This window comes from Benincasa hispida, chromosome 1 (assembly GCF_009727055.1).
Source record: "Benincasa hispida cultivar B227 chromosome 1, ASM972705v1, whole genome shotgun sequence".
Classification (NCBI taxonomy): domain Eukaryota; kingdom Viridiplantae; phylum Streptophyta; class Magnoliopsida; order Cucurbitales; family Cucurbitaceae; genus Benincasa; species Benincasa hispida.
This window is the reverse complement of record NC_052349.1, coordinates 48,805,221-48,826,099: the sequence shown is the minus strand read 5'-3', so window position 1 is coordinate 48,826,099 and position 20,879 is coordinate 48,805,221. Positions and strand designations below refer to the sequence as shown.

General features: G+C 33.7%; 1 protein-coding gene across 1 annotated transcript; it reads right to left on the bottom strand.

The window, feature by feature from the left end:
* Positions 1 to 15,011: 15,011 nt before the first annotated feature.
* LOC120074130 (cation/H(+) antiporter 15-like) lies at positions 15,012 to 18,047 on the bottom strand. Its single transcript, XM_039027152.1, has 3 exons — positions 17,566 to 18,047; positions 16,480 to 17,475; positions 15,012 to 16,382 (listed from the first exon to the last, which is right to left on the bottom strand). The coding sequence occupies exons 1-3, from the start codon at positions 17,824 to 17,826 to the stop codon at positions 15,216 to 15,218; spliced, it is 2,424 nt and encodes an 807-aa protein (XP_038883080.1). The 5' UTR covers positions 17,827 to 18,047; the 3' UTR covers positions 15,012 to 15,215.
* Between the last annotated feature and the right edge of the window lie 2,832 nt (positions 18,048 to 20,879).

Genomic DNA, 20,879 nt, shown 5'->3' with positions numbered 1-20,879 from the left:
CAAAAATACTAACGAGTTGTTGAAAAGAAAAACACATTGACCTACGTTAGGTTTTAAGAAAATACCCGTTCTAAAATAAAACAACATCCAATAAGGTTTTAGTAAAACTAATATGAACCCCGTGTCACATCTAGTTTCCCAATGACGCTTCAAAGGTTTAGGACAAAAGCCGCCGAAGGGAGGTCAATTATCCCTCCTCTGAATTGAGAAGATCTCAACCAGTTATTAATACCAAAACAACTCTTGTTCCTATAACGACTAACCATCATTGATTTGGCCAAGAGATCATTAACTTACTTAACAATCTCCCATAAGTGTGACCCGCCATTTTAGGCCCTAGAGGTCAATTTCAAAAGGCCAATTCGAAGAGAAAAAATATGATTGGGGCAAAACCTAAAACGACCCTATCCATTTATGAAGTTCAACTTGATCTTGACCAACTGCACAAAACCCATCTGAAGAGGGACGCTCAAAGGCAACACGAGGGAGTACAGAATGATCTCACGGTGTGAACCAATGACAGAGACCATAGGACGTGTTGACACACACCCTTCACCCACTTACTATAAACACTCTCTTCGTCCATCTTGATATTGACTCATGCAAACACCATCCGAAGGGAGATGCTCCCAGGGCACCACGAAGCCAAGCTGAATCTCATGGTGTGAACATATAGGGAGAAACATGAGTGGAATTATAGACATATCAGATACATCTTCTACTCCCACTGAGTATTTTATAACCTAGGGTTTAGCTTACTTAGAAAAAACACGACTAAGGATTTTAACTAAGTGACTTTTAGGTTTGCCAAAGAGTAACTTTTACCTTGGAAAGTGAAACAACTTTTAATCATCATCCATTAAACTCTTGAATGGAGTCTTTGACCAAATCGTTACATGCTTGTTGAAAATCTATCTAATTCACCTTTCCAGGTAGGCTCCAAGGTAAGGGTGTTACGTTTCTGTCAACTTAAGAACCCCAGCCTAGCCAGAACCCGCCTTAGACAAAAGGTCCCTTATAGATAGGTTTACAACAAATTTAATTTTTTATTTCAACCAATTCGATCCTATTAAACCGATTTTAAAAGATTAATCTAGGTTACTAAACTCTTTAGAACCATTTGAACTTAGATCTATCTCAATCTAATTTTAAAACCCTTTTTAAAAAACTTGAGTTTACCCTAAGTCCGCATGCAACTCTAAATTATTGATTTTAGGTCTAATTTCCTTTATAACACTTATAAATGGAAACCAACCATAATGCGAAGCTAACACATGTCAGGCCTTCATAACGATTATAAACAGCCTAAGTGTCATGCTCAATGCATTGTCCATTCATTGCTACTTCTTTTATATAACACTCATACAAAACAATAATGAAACAAGCAAAACATGCTTTCATTCACCCTTAGACTATAACATTTATAATAAAAGGATGATGCATGATAATGCTCACTATATGCAAAACATAACTCTTATATTTCATGATGCATGTGCATGCTTTCAAGTAATTTCTTCATGCTTGATTATAACATTTATAATACATAATGAATGAATAATTGCACAACCTAAGATGGGTTTTAAACTACATGTCAAACACTTTGGCATATACACCATATATCACATGCATAATAAACCAATGTTGATGAATCAGGTGAAATTGTCTTAAAAACACAAAAAGAAAGCTAACTATTACAAAGGCAAGGAGTCTCCGATTCAAACAAGCAAACTGGGTCTTGAACCCCTTGGGCAAAGCATCGCGTCTCCAACAATCGTGTACTAAGCACCCCGCAATCATCTACACGATAAAACAAATGCTTAGCTCTATACTATCCTAGAGCTAAACGATCGTTTAACATTTACTACACGATCGTTTAGAAAAATCTAAACGATCATTTAGCCATTACTACACAATCGTGTACCTTTTACAAAGCGATGAAGCTTGAGGTACATGATCGCTTAGCACGCTCCGCAAAACGCCCGCCTTCCGTAAATTGTCTAAACGACTACAATGTCGCAAAGCACCATCGTCTAAGCGATCGCTTAACTAGGCGCCTCCGTATCGCATACATGTAATCGTGTAGGTAGTAACTAAGTCATGAGGCTTTGCTAACAACATGATCCTCTAGCGCACGCCTTTTACTAAATGATGAGCATCACATGCTCCCATTACGATCGTCTACCTCCAGCGCTACGCGATCGGGCAACCAACGCTACGTGATAGAGTAAACAATTTACCCCATCGCTTCGATTAGATAAACGATCGATTTAGAAAATACTACACAATCGTCTAGAAAAATCTAAACGATCGCTTAGTTAAATTCCAACGATCGTTTAGTTGAGGCTACACGATACGAACAACACTTGGTCTTCTCTTCGTTGAGAACTGCAACACCATGCTTGAAGCTTCATGACGATCGACTTGACGAACTCAAACTTCTTTGAATTACAAACTTAATTGCAAAAGTTAATTAATGCCTAAAAACACAGGGGCCCTTACAATTACACTTTTGTAATACTAGAAAACTTTAACTAAAAGGCAATTAAAACTCGAAACATTCATCAAACTTAACCACAAATACAAAAAACGATTAACCACAAATGCAGAAACCCACATTGTCAAATGAAGTTCAAAATAGAGTTGTAATTTGGAATATCAGAAAAACCTGCTCTGATACCAATTGAAGAAAATCGAATTTGTAGATTTCCATGAGCAGCGAAAAAGATCATACCAAATTACAATCATGTATGAACATTCAATTACACGTCGTAAACAAAACATTACAGTATCGATATCGAAATTACAGCATGAAACTACTAGTGAACAAGAAGAACAACTACGAACGTTTTGTCGACTCGTTCTCCACGCTCCTTGCTACACGAATGCTCAAACACAGTAACCTCGAAACACCTTGAACAACACGACCGCTCCACAGCACGAACACCGCGTACTCGTCCCTCTATGATTGCTTTGGGTCACGAACACCCCAACAACACGAAATGGCCCTCGCACAGAACCTCGATAGTGTCGAGTTGAGTATGACACCACCAAGAAGGTTACCTTGGTATTCTCGGTGTGAGAATCCAAAGGGTGGGCTTTGTGTGGACTTGGAATGAGGCAGACGAAGGAGGAATGAACAATCGTGTACATGATTGGGCAAGTGGGAGAAGATAGAAACCTATCGCATAGGCCGATGCCCAATCGTTTAGCTAAAGCTAAGCGATCGTCTAGCAAAATCTAAGCGATCGTTTAGCTCAGTGTTTGTCGCCTACAAAATACTGCATGATCGTTTACTTCGCTCAAGTTGTAGCCTAGTAAAACGGTATTTACTTGACAAGTTCCATGAGTTTCTTTTTCAAAGAGAGAAATCTGAAAACAATTTTTGGCAAAAACTTACTAAAATTAGGAAAAAAAATTTCCTTTTATCTCACGGTTACCATGAACCACCAATAACCACCCACTCAATTGGTTATTAAAGAAAAAGATTTAATTATCCAATAATTAATATTATTATAAATATAAATGATAACCAACTTATCATACTATATTTAAAACCTATATTTTTAATATTTCATCTCATGAAACATATAAACCATAGTTCTTTTTCTATTCTATGGTACTTAATGTAAATCTTATTTACATCAATCCTCTACTAGATGTATCTCATACATCATACCGATTATATCATATATAATCAAAATACCTCCTGTCAATTTGAACATTTCAAATCAACACCAAGAAATCTTCAACTAAATTCATTGAGCTACCAAGGGGACGTTAGGGATTTGGCTCGAAGCTCCAACGATACATGAATAACTGACTAAACTCTTTAGCATGGGATCCACCATCCGTTAACTGCCAGGCAATCCACTAAAGACCAACAGCTGAACTCTCCTTACCATAGATATATTATGTGTCCATCTTAACCAATCAGAAGTGCAACAACCCTTCACAAATCGCTCGTAAGTACAGCTAGGCCAATAACCGTTATGCCCCCGTAGTTACATTTACTCCTTAAGTACCACTGAACCCTCTAATGAACATAAGTCATAGTTCTACTATGACTGAGTTATTTCTTCCAAAGAAAAGTTATGGCCACTATGTTCAAGCCCTGGAATCAGCCCTTAAGGGAGCAATCTCTCTATTTATCCTTGCTTCAGGAAAGAAGTGAATTCCATCTTGTGGATTGAGTTCCCAACTCCCAGATTAGACAAGTCCCCAAAAAGGTAGGCATGTTGAGTTGGTAATCTGGCCACTCTCACCCATACTAATCAAAGGACCGCCCTCAAAGGCAAGAGTTCCCATACACTCAGGATTGAAGTCATGTCACCTATGGTCCTTTAGGTGAGATGTAAGTCTCTAGTATCAACGACGTTATATACAGAGTCTAGTCATTTCATGGTCCAGGTCTTATACAAACTCTTTGTATAGGACACCCCTGCTTGCACGTCTCTATATGAATAGTCAGGATTGTTAGGGGGCAATACATACCAAAAGGTTCGAAGAAGGAACGCGCATAAGCGGTACTCGGCTCCCTTTCTTCGCAGCTTGGGAGATGGAGGAGAGTTAACTATTCGGATATTCATACCCTTTCTTTTTCCTGTCTCAGCCAGAATGCTAGTGGAGAATCTCTCTCTAGCCTTTCAACTTAGCAATCACATAATTCAGGGGAAGGCTCGTGCCCGGGTTCACTCAGAGCTTTGGCAACCACCATAGGAGGTGTGATGTACATGCACTCATTTCAAGGGGGTGCAACACTTCTAAGTTTGGGCCTCATATTTATCCTATATACCATGTTCATATGGTGGCGCGATGTTCTACGTGAATCCACGTTGGCTACCATCTGCAGTAGTTTACAACACGTGCAAACCTCTACAAAGCGGATCGTATCCGTAGTGTCACCAGGATCAGGTATCCCATCTTAATCCTTATACTACAAACCTATTTGGGTTATCACTTAAGACATGATCCACTTGTATATCACATATACATGCTTAAGTTCACATAAGATAACCAAGGAGCTTTGTTTATTGGATATGAGTAAATGTCAGAATTAAATAGCAATTATTTTATTTATCAAACAATGTGTGTCTTTACAAAACAACAAGACTTCGGGAGAATTAGGACACCAATCCCAACAGTCTTAGTCTAAAAAGTCTAAACTAAAAAGCGACTCTAAATACTATGTATGGGATCCTCCTTACTTATAGAAATTTTGTTCTGACTAAATAAATAGAAGATGTCTCACTGATGAAGAATTTGAGTCCGTTTTGTGTTTTTGCCATGAACAAGCATGCGGTGGTCATTTTAGTCCAAAAAGAACTGCTAGAAAATCTTAGATTTAGGACTATTCTCGGAATCTCTTTTTGTAGATTCTTATGCGTATTGCAAACATGTGAAAAAGTGTCAAAAATCTAGATCTTTATCTAAAATAAATAAAATGCCACTTAATTCCATTATAGTATGTGAAATATTTGACATTTTAGGGTTTAGATTTTATGGGTCCATTTCCTTCTTTGTTTGTGTACTTGTATATTTTACTTGCGGTTGATTATGTTTCCAAATGGGTCGAAGCAATCGTCACTAGAACAAATTATTCATCTATAGTTTCAAAATTTCTTAAAAATAACATCTTCTCTAGATTTGGAATTTGTAGGACCATTATAAGCGATCAAGGCACACATGTTTTTAATAGGACCATAGAAGCATTGTTTAGAAAATACAGAGTTCACCATCGTGTAGCAACCACGTATCATCCCCAAACAAATGGCCAAGCGGAAATCTCAAATAGAGAAGTGAAAAACATTTTAGAAAAGACTGTGAATTTGAAAAGAAAAGATTGAAGTTCACAATTAAATGATGTTCAAAATTAAATGATGCACTTTGGGCTTATAGAACCACTTATAAGACACCCATAGGTACACCCTGTATAGAATTGTATATGGTAAAGCATGCCATCTCACAGTTGAGGTTGAACACAAAGCCTATTGGGCGGTTAAATAATGTAATTTGTGTTGGGTTTTATATCCTAAAACTCGGTTTGTAAACAATACAACTTATTCTGAAAATTCAATAAGTTGTTATTGAAAATAGGTATTGCTTATTAGAAATCCAATAAACTAAAAGTCCCATAACTATTATATGAGTACTTGAAGTATGTGGGGACATAAAAGTGGATCAGGTTCGAGTAAATAGTCAAAATGATCTATAGTATATGAATGCGGTTGGGTGCCTTATTCTAGTAACACTATCGGATGCGGTCTACTCTGTAGTTGTTACAAGGAGTTGTAAAGTGCTACAAATGATGTGATCCTAATTCGTACATGTTACAACATGAGAAGTGGGTCTCGTGCAATGTCTTTGTACAAGATCGGATCACGAAATTAGTCACTCTTACTTTATAATGTTGTTTACTATTTAAGACTGACTATTTTAAAGCGATGAACTAGGTAACTTGACCTTAATCTTGAGCTAACTATGACCTCCTATTTATTCGGTACTATCCTTAGATTTGCATAGGTGAGGGTTGGCTCAATAAACCTCCATTTCAAGGGTAAGACTAGGTAGATAGTTAGGGACATAGGGTGAAGATGAAATTCACTCCTACCCATTTTCAGGGATAATAAAGAGATTGTTCCCTTAAGTGTTGACTCCAAGTCTTGAACAAGGAGCCCCACCCTCTCATTGGCCCGAGAGGGACTCGGTTTGTTGATTGGATCATAAATCAATTGTTCATTAGAGGATCAGTGGGACTTAAGGAACAAGAGGTAATCTCGAGGGTAAAACAGACATTTGACCTAGCCGTTATTACGAACAACCTGTGAAGGGTTAACTTACAAATCATGGTTATATCGAGTGGACATGATATGTCTATAGTAAGGGGAGTGCAACTATGGGCTTTAGTGAAGTGACCCATTAGTTAACGAATGAGGGTTAATTCGGTGTAATGATTTTAATAAATTAATCTCGGATCCTTAGAGCCCATGATCTGTAGATCCGCAAGGTCCTCCTACTAGCTTGTAAATGGATTAGCTTTAGAGTAGCATGATAAGTTAATTTGAAACGTTCAAATTAAAATTCAAGGAAAATTACGCGTTTAATTTTAGAATTAAATGGAATTAGAGAATTAATTAATATTTAAATATGATTTAAATATTAAATTCATGAAGGTGGAATTTATGTAAAATTAATTTAATATTTGATATTAAATTAATTAGAATTAATTAAATTATTTATTATTAAATAAAAAATTAATTTATGAAATTAATTTTGTAAAATTATAATAAATGTTTCCAATTTTGAAAAAGAAATTGATTTTTGAAATCATTTTGATATTGGAAAAATTTGAAAAACCCAAAACTTTTTTAAAGTTGGATTTCTCCACTATCATGAACTAGCTCACTCAAAACCCACTTGACTCAACCTTCAATACTTCAAGCATGAGCTGCATCTCATGTAACCATCTTCTTTGCATGAGTGTTCTACAATAAATATAGAAGATGGAAGTGGAATTGAGGCATGCATCAATAGAGTTTTTGCTGAAAAATTCGAGTTGAAGAAGCTATTCTTCAAGTGGATTATTGCAATAAGTTTTTCTCCAAGTTACCTTGATTCAAGCTTATTTTGAATCCCACAATTCATTCTAAAGCTCGAAGAGAATAGTAGGGAAGATCTTGAGGTGGTTCACAATGAGATTTGCAGAAGTTTTGTAGCTTAGAATTGAGATTCTAAAGGTTCTACAAAGGTATTGCTTAAAACCCTCTTATTAAATTTATGAGCATGCTTTAGTTATAGCCAAAATTAATGAATTGAATGCTCATTGATCCCTGTTACTTCCGCTGCATGCTAATATAGTCCTACAATTTGATCTTAGCCCAAGTTGGAAACGAAAGACTCTTAGAATTGCAACAATTAGAAGAACTAAGAAGAAATGCTTATGAAAACTAAAAAATTTATAAAGAGAAAACCAAAATCATTCATAACAAAGGTTTGATAAGAAAGGACTTCAAAATATGACAAAAAGTTTTTCTTTACAATTCTAGATTACAATTGATATCAGGAAAACTTAAGTCCAAATGGTTAGGTCCTTTTGAAATTACTAATGTTTTCTCTCATGGTTCAATGGAAATCAAAAGTCTTGAAACAGAAAAGATCTTTTAAGGTGAATGGGCACAGGCTCAAAATTTATAATGAAGGGCACGTAAACCAAGTTGAATTACAATAATTAGAATAACTTTTTTTTCTTTCTTCTCATTCATTTTCTCTTTCTTATTTCTAGCGTAAATAGAATAATTGATTTTTTTTATTTTTCCTTGTAAGTCAACCCCCCCCGAAAAAAATACAAAAGCAAGGAAATTCTCTCTAAAACAAACAAATTATTAACAACGAAACTAGAAAAGTTTCTCTCTACATCCCTTCTTTTGGCTTTCTTGAATTCATTTGCTTGTTTTAAACATTGAGGACAATATTCCATCTTTGAGTTGGAGGTGGGTAAACAATGCATGTTTTTGGCATGTTTTTTGTTATTCTTGTTACTATTCTTTGATGAACTTAAATTTAGCCCCCAAAAATTTTTGCATAGCTGGAACTTTCGGGCATCTAAGCTCGGGATTAAATTTTTTTTTATTACATAGATTTTGCTATATACGAATAGATTTAAGGCTCTGATTCATCTGAATGGTATAATTTAATTATTTGATAAATATGTCTATTGAATTCTTTAAATATTCATAAGACTGTTTTTTTGTCTTGCATTCAATAAGTTCATAATAGGTAAATTCATATTTGCACGTTCATGAATCTCATTCAATTTGATTCTATGCATTACTCAATCTCTTGATTCTTATCAATGAAATTTTGATGACGCACTCTTTCTAATAAGGATACAAATAAAATTTTAGATTTTCAAAGTTTTCAACCAAAATTTGAAACTCATTTTTCAAAAGAAATTTTCTTTTCCTTTTAACTTTATTAAAAAATTGAATACTTAGTCCTTAGATTTATTTAGAACCTTTAAACTCTTAGAAATGTCATATCTACTTGATTTTCTTTGTTACCCCGATAGGACAATCTTTGGGCTAGGAACAACCATCTTGTTTTAGAGGCAAGTCTAGACATAGAGAAATAAAAAGGACTTAGTGTATAAAAATTGCAAGCACAAAAAAAAAAAAAAAAAAAAAGCTTGTCAGTTGACATAACAAAATAACATCAAAATAACATAACCTTCACTAACATGTGTGTGTGTGCATGGGTAGAGATGAAAAGAGCTACCTTCATCGTGTTTTTGTTAGGGCCTGCGAGAAAAGAGTGATAGGTTCTTAGTGGTGTAAGTGTGAAAGTTATCCCTCTAAGTAAAAGAAATGCCAATTACGTTGTGTGTGTGAGTTTATAAGGCACCCTTGTATTAGAATTGCCTCTATCCAATGAAAGTTAGTACATCATAGACCGATAACTAGGCCAGTGCAGGGCGAAGAGGAATTGAAAGTTGGATACCTTCTTTTTATTAGTTTAAGCTTTTAAGTAAACTAAACCTAGGTAGTCTTTTCTTTTATGATTTTACAAGAAAAAGACTTTTTCTTTTTAAAATAAGCTTCAACCTTTTGTTAGCAAAACCTTGAATTTCTAAATGTTTGCTTATATCCTTATTTCCTTGATTGTTGAGAAAAGAGATGAGAATCAATTCATTGTGTGCAAAACACTTGAATGTATAGGTCATTTGGATGTGAAGATTGTTGGCTTTTTGGCCCTTAATCTCAAATTAATTAATTTTAATTAATTAATTAATCAATGTTTTGATGATAATAAACTCAATTTTTAATTACTGAAAATCTTAGTGTTTTAATATATCCATAGCGTAGAGCTCGGAACAACGATTCCAACACCTCTTAAATCACTCAAATCGGAGCTAAAACGAAGACGATATGACCGAAACAAGTCTATGGAGAAAATATCGTGGTGGATGACGTGGGATAACCAGACCATTTGCATGTAGACACGTGGCAGCATATTGGTTGAATGGTGGATCATTAAGAGATTAACATATGATGGACTTTTGATTTTTGGATTGATTTAAAATAAAAATTGAAATTAAAAAGAAATTAAAAAGGAAAATAAATTTAATATTATTTTATGTTTGTGTCTAACGGCTAGTTTTTTATTTTTGAATTGACTTTAAAAAGAATGAATTTAAAAAGAAAATGAATTAAAAAGAAAAAGAATTTAATATTATTTTATGTTTGTGTCTAACGGCTAGTTTTTTACACATGGTATGTTTTTTATTTTTTGGATTAATTTTAAAAAGAAAATGAATTTCAAAAGAAAAGAAATTTAATATTATATTTTGTTTATATCTAACGACTAGTTTAGTTTAAAATCTCCACCATTGATTTTTCTTTTCCAAAATCCAATGGTCCAAATTAATTGTGGTTTCTAAAAATTTTTCCATTTCTATATAAACTATCTTCCTCTCCAAATTTTAGACAAACAAATTTTACATTTCATAATCCTCCAAAACTCAAAAGTTCAATTGTTGCTCTCTCTAAGTTCTCAATTTTTTTCTTTTCATCTTATTCTTGAGAGTGTGTTATTGTATTGTGAGGATAAACTTGTTGAGTGCTTAAACTTGTAAATCCGCTCTAGTGAGAGTTGTATTGTGTTCTTCAAAAATTTCAACATTTGTAATGTTTTGATCCTAAACCGTAGAAAGGATCGGGTTTGCTCTTGAACCCGTAAAAGGAGTGGTGATGTAACGGTTGAGCTCTAATCCGTGGAAAGAGTCGGAAATATTTTATTCAAATTCCCAAGAGGTGCTTGGGGAGTGGAGTAGGTCGAGTTTGACCGAACCACTACAAAAATTACGGTGTCTTCTTTTCTAACTCTTTTCTTTTTATTTTTGCAATTAATTTAAATAATTTATTGTATGTTTTAGTTTGTTCTTATTTATTTGCTAAAATTTGATAGAATTAAATTATCACATTTTTGTTATCTTATTTGTTGCATAAATTGAATTTTTCTTATTATTTATAAAAAGTGTATTAATTAGTTTAATTGGGTTAATTTAGAAAAAAAGTTTAATTAAACCCTATTCACCCCTCTAGGGTTGCCATATCGATCCAACAAAGATGAAGGTGTACCAACTTGAGTTTGTCAATTTTTGAACAAAAGAATGAAACTTTGATTAAACAATAAAAAAATAAAATAAAATAAAAAATTAATGTTTTTGCTTGAATGAATGCATATTTGTAGCTTAGGCTTGCTCGGGACGACCAAGAGTTAAGTTGGAGGTTTTTTTATTAGGTTTTTAAAGGATGTATATTTTTTATGTCAATTCCCCCAAAATTGTGTTGATTATTTGCTTTAATTGCTAATTTTGTAGGTAAAACAGTCCCTGAGGCATTTAGGAGTCATTACAAGAAAATTGTGCCAAAAAGACTAAAAATGATCAAGAAAATCAACAAATTGAAGAGAATCGAGTAAACACCCAAGAGAGCATCGAGTAAGGCCGTTGGAGCATCAAGCACTGAGTATTTAGCAGAATACTATTAAAAAGCATCAAGTAAAGACTATCAAGTATCCAACCATCTCCCATCGAGTTATCGAGTTTAGTTTGATTCATTTTCCATTGAGTTCAGGGAATCAAGTAAAGAGCATCCAGAGCATCGAGGATCGAGTATTGACCGTCGAGTATCGAGGAGCGAGTATTAAACAAAAAAACTCGATGTGCTCGTTCTTCTTTCTGAATTTTGACGTGATTCATCTGTACGCTTCGCGATGACTTCCTACTAATATAAATAAGTTCAGTTCTTCAGAAGATCAGAGAGAGATATCATTTTTAAGAAATTCCATCATTTTCTTGAGAGAAAAACTTAGAAGAAGAAAAACTCATTTTTTTAGAGAGCGATTTTGATTTCCAAGAGCAATTCTTGTAATTTTTTTTCTGTGAGATTGAGTCGATTTTGGACTTGTATCAACATACAACTATCAATGGAATGCTTAAAGAACTTCAACCTCCATGAGTAGGTAAATCTTTTTCTTGCGGTACTATGTAATTAGGCATTTTCTTAAGACTTTTCTTGGATTTTCTTTCATGTAATTACTTTCGTTTGAATGTTCTTGCTGAGATTTAGAATAAAATTAATTAAGATTGAATTGACGAATCAAGATTAATTTTTGTATGCAAAAATTACATGGTTCTATAACAAAATTGTAATTGTAGTTGCAAGAATTAGTAGTCTTGATAGAAAATGTGAACTTCTTTTCCTATTTTCTTTAAAGAATCTATTAATTCAGAACATTCATGTAATCAATTTTGAATTTTCAGTCTTTTGATTTCAAGATTGGAATAGGTAAGAAAACCCATAAGTTTAATGCAATTTAGGGATTAGTTGTGAAATGTCTTTATGAAGCAATTAAGACCTAGATTAGGGTTAATTGTGAATTAGATCGTTAGAGCATTAGGAAATTATTCTTAATGAACTATTGAATAATCTAATTGCATGATTTCTTATTAAGTCAACGATAGAATTGGCTAGTCATATAAAATCCCCAAGATTTCATTTCCATTGAATTTTATCTCACAATCTCTTTCTTATTTCTCTCATCAATAAATTTGTTATATCAATTCTTATTTTTTGCTTAGTTAGTTTCTTTTAGTTCTTAAAACAAACAACCCCCATTTAATCTTTTTCATTTAGGAATTCAAATAGTCAATTTTTAGACCAATTATTTACAGTACACTTGGGATCGACCTCTTACTTCCACTATTACTACGTGTTAATTCTAGTTGTAGTTAGAGTACAAATAAATTTCATTTGTTTTGGGTAGATAGAATTACCGACACCTATTTTACACCAAATATTGAGCCTCTGAATCCTTCTCATAAGTCCAAAATCCACCAAAATCTTCACCATGCTCGGGTTTGTTCGAATGCAGACCAACCTCTGATATTCTTCAACGATAGAATTTCATCATGGCAGCCCTCATTCGTCTTCTTTGATATCTCTGTGATTTTACTGAGGAATCTGAGGTTTGCACGAGTTAAATGGGAAGCATTGACTCCAACTTCCTCATTCTTTTATAAACACCCAACAACCACCTCTCTTCTTCCACTTCACCGTTTGCCCGCTCCTCCTTCACCTCTCCAACCCACTTTCACTTTATTGCCTCATCCTCAGCCTTACTTTTAACACCAAATAATTGAAATTAGTTTGCAACTAAATATAATTCCATTAAAATTTTAAAAACCAATGAAACACTTCTCTTTTCCACTTCTCATAAACACTTTAAAAAAAATCCTTTTTGTTTCTTTCTATCTTCCTAACTTAGTTCCACCACTTGGGCAAATTTTGGCTTCCAATTTAACATTAGACTAAACATTCCCTTTTTACTTTAACTCCCCAATTTTTTATCCTTAATTCAAATTATACTTACATGAGGCATTTAATCCTCAAAATAGAATTTTATTACTAAATTAACTCAGAAAAAGTAGTAAGGATTTAGGACTTCAATTTTACATCAATATACTATATGCCTAAAGTAATGAGAAAGATTTTCATTAGTTAATCTCAAATTTACATGTTTTTTGAATTTCAAGATACTGCTTTAGATTTAAATTAACTAAACTTATCTTATTTTAAATCTTAGTAAACAAAATTATCTTGTTTTTGTTTAATCGTCCATGGTGGCCATCTACCTAGAAATTATTTTTCTACGAGTTTTCTTGATACCCAAATATTGTAGGATTAGGTAGATTATCCTATAAAATTAATCGAGGTGTGCGTAAGTTGTCTCGGATACTCACTGATATAACAAAAAGTTGAGTATTGGAAGATTATGTATTTTTATGTTTTAAAAAAAATATCTTGTTTATAAACTTAGATTTAATTTGATATTTAAATTTACCAATCTCACTCTATATTATTTGGGCATTTTAGTCGTTCAATAACTCGAATTTAATACAAAAGTATTATATTTTGCTGTTTTTACAATCAGAAAGATATTTTGCCATTTATCAAAATGCACAATTAAATTTTACTATTTAACTGGTTAGTCCTTAAAAATTATTTGATATATTTAAGCTCCTTTATTTAGGCAAGTTTGTGCTATTCTCAAATAAATAAAGAAAATTATTTTAAATGATAAAACTGTTGAAAATATTTACAAACTATAGCAAAATTTTATAATTATCAATGTCATTGATAGTTCTAAAATTTTGCTATATTTTGTAAATATTTTAATTTATTTTTTTATATTTAAAAACAGGCCAATAAATAATCTATATATCGCAAACTTCATTGTTTATTAGTTATATTATTAGTTTAATTCATAAATTTTGAGATTTGTATCTATTTATCTTTAAACTTTCAAATGAATTTAATAGATATCTAAAGTTTTAATTTTATAATTAATAGGTTCCTGAAATTTTAATTTTATGTTTCATCCATGACAAATTCAAAACTTTAAAAAATTAATTAATTTATTAGATATAAATTTGAATTTTGTGTATTTGTCGAAAACTTGGGGGATTAAATTTGTAATTTTGAAAACTTAGTGACTAAATAGAAATAAATATCAAAATTCATGAACTAAATTTATAATTACGTGTTTATTTATTACATCTTTCTTGTTTTTTTCTTATCATTTTTTTTTCTTCTTGCTAGGAGATCAAGTTATCGACTTTTGAGATGGTAATTAATGACTTATCCATTAAGTTATCCTCAAATAAGTTATATATATATATATATATAGTTTTTGTTTTAAAAACCTGGGTTTTGGGTTAGTATAATTTTTACTTTAACTTGTGGAATTTTACATGATTTCACAACATCTAAGATTTTAAACTTGCAGTTTGTACACTTTTGTTACAATTTAACAAAATACTAACACTTGATGATAAGTCAAGTCATTAGAATGAACAAAGGAAGAAAAGTACAAATAATTGTATATTACCAAAACAAATAAAGAACAAATATATAATGTTAACCATAGTTCATCACTGAAAATCAGATCGACCAACTAAAGAATATGTTCTTCACATGTGGATATGCAATTAGTGGATACTTTACACTCTTGAGAAGTTGAATAGAAAAGAAAAAAAGAGGAGAAAAAGAGAGATCAATAACCTCTTCAACTTTAAATTAAAAAACGTTACGAAAGAAAGGGGAGAACCAAAACTCTTATTAACTTGCTTTGGATGGGCAACTCTTTTGCATCATCTTCTACTTGGTATCATCCATGGGAATAGTTTCGTGATGACTCTCTTCGTCTTCATTTGCCACTCTTGTGTGTTGTTGTACGACCAAGATTATGGCATTGCCTATTAAATCTGAAGTGGCCAACACCTCTCCAATTTCCCCGAGTTCTGTGCGCTCATTCCAAAGCACCAAACCTTGTAGTGACGCCCAAAATGGGCTATGTCGTCTTCCAACCATTACGAGATCAAAATTGCTCCCCATCGAACGTAGTATAGAGATTGTTTCAGTGCCATCCGTCACTACCTCTTCTATGTACCTCACTCTGTAGTTGTCTGATATAATTTGGTGAAACTCAGCCACTGCTTCATCGTCGAGCCTTCTTTCTTTAACATCATCGTTTGGGACATTCTCGTTGTCCAAAAGCCGAATCATTGTCAAGTTTACATTGGTATGCCCAACCATTCTTGCTCCGATGAACATTGCCTCACGGTCGTCTGGTCCACCTACAAAGACTATAGCTATTTGAAAAGAATGCAAATTGGTTTCAATAGACTTTGGGGCCTTTAAAAATCCACGTTCAACAATAAGGGCGACAGAACATGGTGCCTTGTCAAGGATATGGTGATTAACCGTTTTTATTTTATGTTTGGATGATGACATCATGCCGTTGGAATGAAACTTTTTGTGGAAAGGAACAAGTATCAACGAAGTGTTTTTGTTGAGTGCAAGCGAACAAACATCATCATGCATAGTTGTAAAAGGTGATATCGAAGTGAAAGGATTAATTTCAACAATTTCACTGTTGCTCTCTCCAAAGTATTTGAAGGCATTAACAATAGGCTCAGAAGAGCATGACCTTAAAGTCCTAGCCTTATTAAGCTTGTGGTGTATGAATTTCGGTTGAGCACTACCCAGAAGCTCTACAAGATGAAGCATGTATACAATAAGGTGGCTTCGTTTTGTTGGATTCAAGGCATCAAGTAGGTTAATGGCACTGGGGACATCTTCTTGGTCGTAAATGCAGACTAATAGAGAAAGATCAAACTCCGGTCCTGAGTTCATCACTGTTCTTCTCTTGTGAACTTTATACCGTTTTGAAGGACGAAGGAGATATCTTATTACTGGAGCGATGATTGCAACTGTAACCATTATGCTTATGCATCCAACCACAAATGCTTCGTCATTTATCACCTGCATGGATTTAGGAAAAGAAATTGCTGTGTGTTTTTTAGAAATGATCAAAACATAATAAGATAATGATTGGTGAACAAGAAATGTATGTCCCTACCTTGTCCCTCCTCTTTACTTTAAACATACTAAGCTCGAGAGCTCCTTGACTATTCAAGATGAGACCAAGCGAGATAGCATCTCTCATATGAAGTCTGTAGTACATTGAAATCATAAGGGCACCTAACAACTTCCCCAATGCACTAATAATGACAATGAATGACATGTATAAGAAATTCATGAGTTTGATGGAATAGATATTGTCAACGACCAAGCCTATTCTAACAAAGAAGATGGGCATGAAAATCCAAGAAGTGATGAAATCGAGTCTCTCAACCAATGTTGATCCAACGGGAGGCTCTGAAGGCATTGTAAATCCAAGAAGAAAAGAAGCAAAATAGATTCGCAAACCAAAGGTTTGGCAGCAGAAGGCAACCGTCAGAACTGCTAAAAGTAATGTAATCACAAAATACTCCTTCAATGGTTGTCCGGTTGGATTCACCTTTGCCATCCACAGAGTGGTAGGTCGAATAACAAAAACGATGACAAGTATAAGCACCACAATAGCAAAATTTTCTGATAAGACATGATGTTTGACCTCACCACGTGGAGACATTATAGTTCTTAGTAATGTAAAACATATGCTGAGAAGAGTAGAAGCCATGGACGTTGACAAAGAGATTTTCCCAAACTCAGAGTTTATCAAATGAAGCTCATGAAGAAGGGAAGCAACCATGGGAAAGCTGATAAATGACTCTAATCTACCGAGCTCGTAAATGTATTTGATTTTCTTAATGTCAACAGCATTAGCCAAGACTATAGAGTAAACGGTGACGAGAATCATAGCCAAAATCGTGGAAAAAGACCCAATACAAAATGCTTTCTTGTCAATCTTCTTCACAAATGAGATATCTGTTTGCAGTCCAATCAAAAAGAAGTAGAAAATATGCCCAAGTGCAGAAACCAGATCAAGACAAACGAATCCCCGGAGAGGGAAAATCGTCTGCTTAAATTTATCCAAGTGGCTTAGACCAGAAGAACCTAGAATTATACCGCCCTGATCATAAAACGAACCAACATTCACAACCTATTTTCAGCGATTAACCAAATCAACAATGGCAAAATAGAAAAACAAAGGAGTTGTTACCAAAATTTGGGAGACGATGAGGGGTTGGCCGAGGGGCTTGAGAAGCCGAGAAAAGAAGATGATAGTTACAGAACAAATTCCAAGTTGCAAGAAAAGAAGAGAAGCTGAGAACTCCAAAGGGTTAACTCCAGTGAAAATGCCGGTGGAATGAACTCGGTTGGCAAATGTACATATTGTGGTGATGTTCTTAGAGGCCTTATGGCCATTTCCGCCGTTCATGTAGGTAGCAATGTCATTTGGTTCCATTACAATCGAACCCATTTTCAGAGCAAGGTGTAGTGATAGTGAAAATTACTTGAGGAACTTTAAAGGGAAGATGGGTGAAAATGAAAATTGCTTGAAGAAATCAAAAGACAAAATGGGTGTGTGGAGGAATTCTGTAATGGAAGCCAATTTTTTAGGTTGGTTAATGGGAAGAGCTTTAGCCTGATCAAGAACAATCATTTGAAATGAAAAAGAAAACAATTCAAATTTGGAAGAAATTCAACTACAATTCTAATCTGGCCTACAACCTAATACCCCCATTTATTTCGCTGTTCCTCTTTTTTTTTTCCCTTAAATATTTCTGTCTTTTGACAAAACAGCTCAACACCTAAATTTATATTTTCATTATTGCAATCAAAAAGTATATTTTTTTTCCTAAAAAATTGATCAAATATCACTCACGTGATAAAAGAATTGGAGTTAATCAATCAATTATTACCTCTACATTTTTAGTAAACTTTTTCAGATTTTACTATGTTTAATCAATAAATTGCTTCTTAATTATTTGGGCCTATTTCCATTTTGTTTTAGATATTTGTAATAGATAGTGAAATAAGGGGGAAAAATATAAAAATACATATCTCTTTAAAATATTTATAAATATGGAAGAGTTTTTTTGTATAGATGGCATCATTTTTGAAATATGGAAAATAATATGAATTTACTCGATCCTCAATGGCTCATCACTCGTTACTCGATGGCTCGTCACTCATTACGCAATGGCTCGTCACACGTTCCACGGTCACTTGTTACCCAGCTTAATGGTCACTAGATACGGCTGCAATCGACACGTGTATACTCGATTATATCCACGTCATACTCGATACTCGATTACTTTATACTCAATTTTTTTTTAAAATTCTTCATGTCGTCAGAACCTACTCTGTAGTTAATGCTCATGTACGAATATACACAAATTAGGGAATTTTCTGACAATATACATGATTCTTTCAAATCAATTTCTTGAAATCTGAAGTAATTTTTTTTTTTATTAACTAAGAACTAACAAAATTGAAACACAAAAGAGAAAATCGGGATCACTTTCCCTTCAGAAAACCCTCTTCACAAAACCTGTTTTTCTTGACAGAGATGTTATAAAGGCATTGAGATCATTTCACTATATTGTCTCACACCTCAAGTAAGTAAATGTGCTTTTTTCTGCTCACTTTTTTTACTTTTTCGACGATGTGCGAGACATAAAAACGTAGCAAAGACAACGAGTGAGTGTGACTGTGACTGTGCACTAATACATGCAAGTAGCTCCCAATGGAGCGAGGATGAGGGGAGAGAGCTATGAAACAGTAAGCATCGAGTTGAGAATACTGAGTATCGAGTGACAAGCATCGAGCATCGAGTAGCGAGTATAACAAGTATTTAACAGCTACCTATTTCCCTAACTACTCACTTTCTATATTTTTTTTTTTTTTTAAAGGATGGAGAAGTATATATTCTTACGTTATGGTGGTATATAGGATGACACAAAAGAATGCTATACTTGGTCGTTTGAAGGGTTTGCTAGTTCCAAGCACATTGACATATAATGAGCTGGTAAATCTTATATATGATATCATGCAAGTTAGTTCGACAGAGTTCAAGATTATAATGAGAGTGACATATAAGATGGATATTGGTTCTCTTCAAGTATGCTTAATGAACGATGCTGATGTCAAATTTCTCATCTCAGAGTACGACCATACTAGACCACTGGTATTTATAGTTCTTGAGAAAATTGAAGAAATTCATTATGGGGCAATAATTTACTACCTAGAGAGATCAAACCAACCCATATGTGAAGGTGATGTTAATGAGCATGATGTTTGTCCATCGGTTGTCTCACTGGAAAACGATAACATCGATGATAATTGAGCGAACATATTGCATCCGAATGTGACAATAGAAGATGATGGGACATTGTGTAAATGAAAATGTGATGATAGAAGAGAAAGAAGTTAGAAATGAAGAACAGACAACCCCGATTGTTTTAGAGAGTAATCCTTCTGTTGTGAATGAAGAATAACTAACCCAGGTTTTTTTAGGGGCTTGTCCTTCTGTTGTGAATGAAGAACAACCAACTTCGATTCTTTCAACTTATTTTGGCCATTTTGTTGGGAACGTGCCTCACCAAAATTCGAACAATGTACCTTCGAGTAGTAATGCTAGAATGATGGACTTGATCATGTAACCACAGTCGTCTATAGGGTTGGTGGATATAGTTGAAGAAGGTCAAATTTTCTTCAGTAAAAATGATGTGAAGATGAGGTTAGGATTGTTGGCCATTAAGAACAACTTTGAGTTGTGGGTTAAAAAATTGAACAAAAATTTGTATATATTCGATGTTTACACCAAACTTGTAAGTGGGTTGTTCGAGCAATTAAAATGAACAGGTGTGATATTTTCAAGATCACAAAATGCACGACCAATCACATATGATCGATTGAAGTGTCGAATCATGACCACAGGTAAGCCAGTGCATTCATTATTGGTCACCTAATCAAGGACACATTCGGTGTTAGTCAGGGGGACAAATCGCACCATATTATTGAGGATATGGTGACATCAATACGGTGTTGATATTAGTTATGACAAGGCATGGCATGCAAGAGAAACTTGTTTTGCTCTTGCAAGGGGGATACAAGAGGAATCATATGTCGTCTTACATGCATATGGTGATGCTTTGAAGATAGAAAATCCTAGAACTGTATTTGAGATCGAGCTTGAAGAATCAAAATATTTCAAATACATGTTCATGGCATTAGGTGCATGTTACTCGATACTCGATACAGTTTGGATTCAGTTTGATTTACAAATAATGTCATATTATTGTCTCAGATTTACAAATAATGTCAAAGTTTACATAGATCGTATAGATTTACAAATAATGTTAAAATTTATATAGATGGTATAGGTTTACAAATAATTTCAAAATTTATTTAGATGGTATAGATTTATAAATAATGTCAAAATTTATATAGAAAGCCCTAATAAAAAAATTGATTTACCCACAACTCGGCACCATACTATATACAGTTTAGATTATGTTTGATTTACAA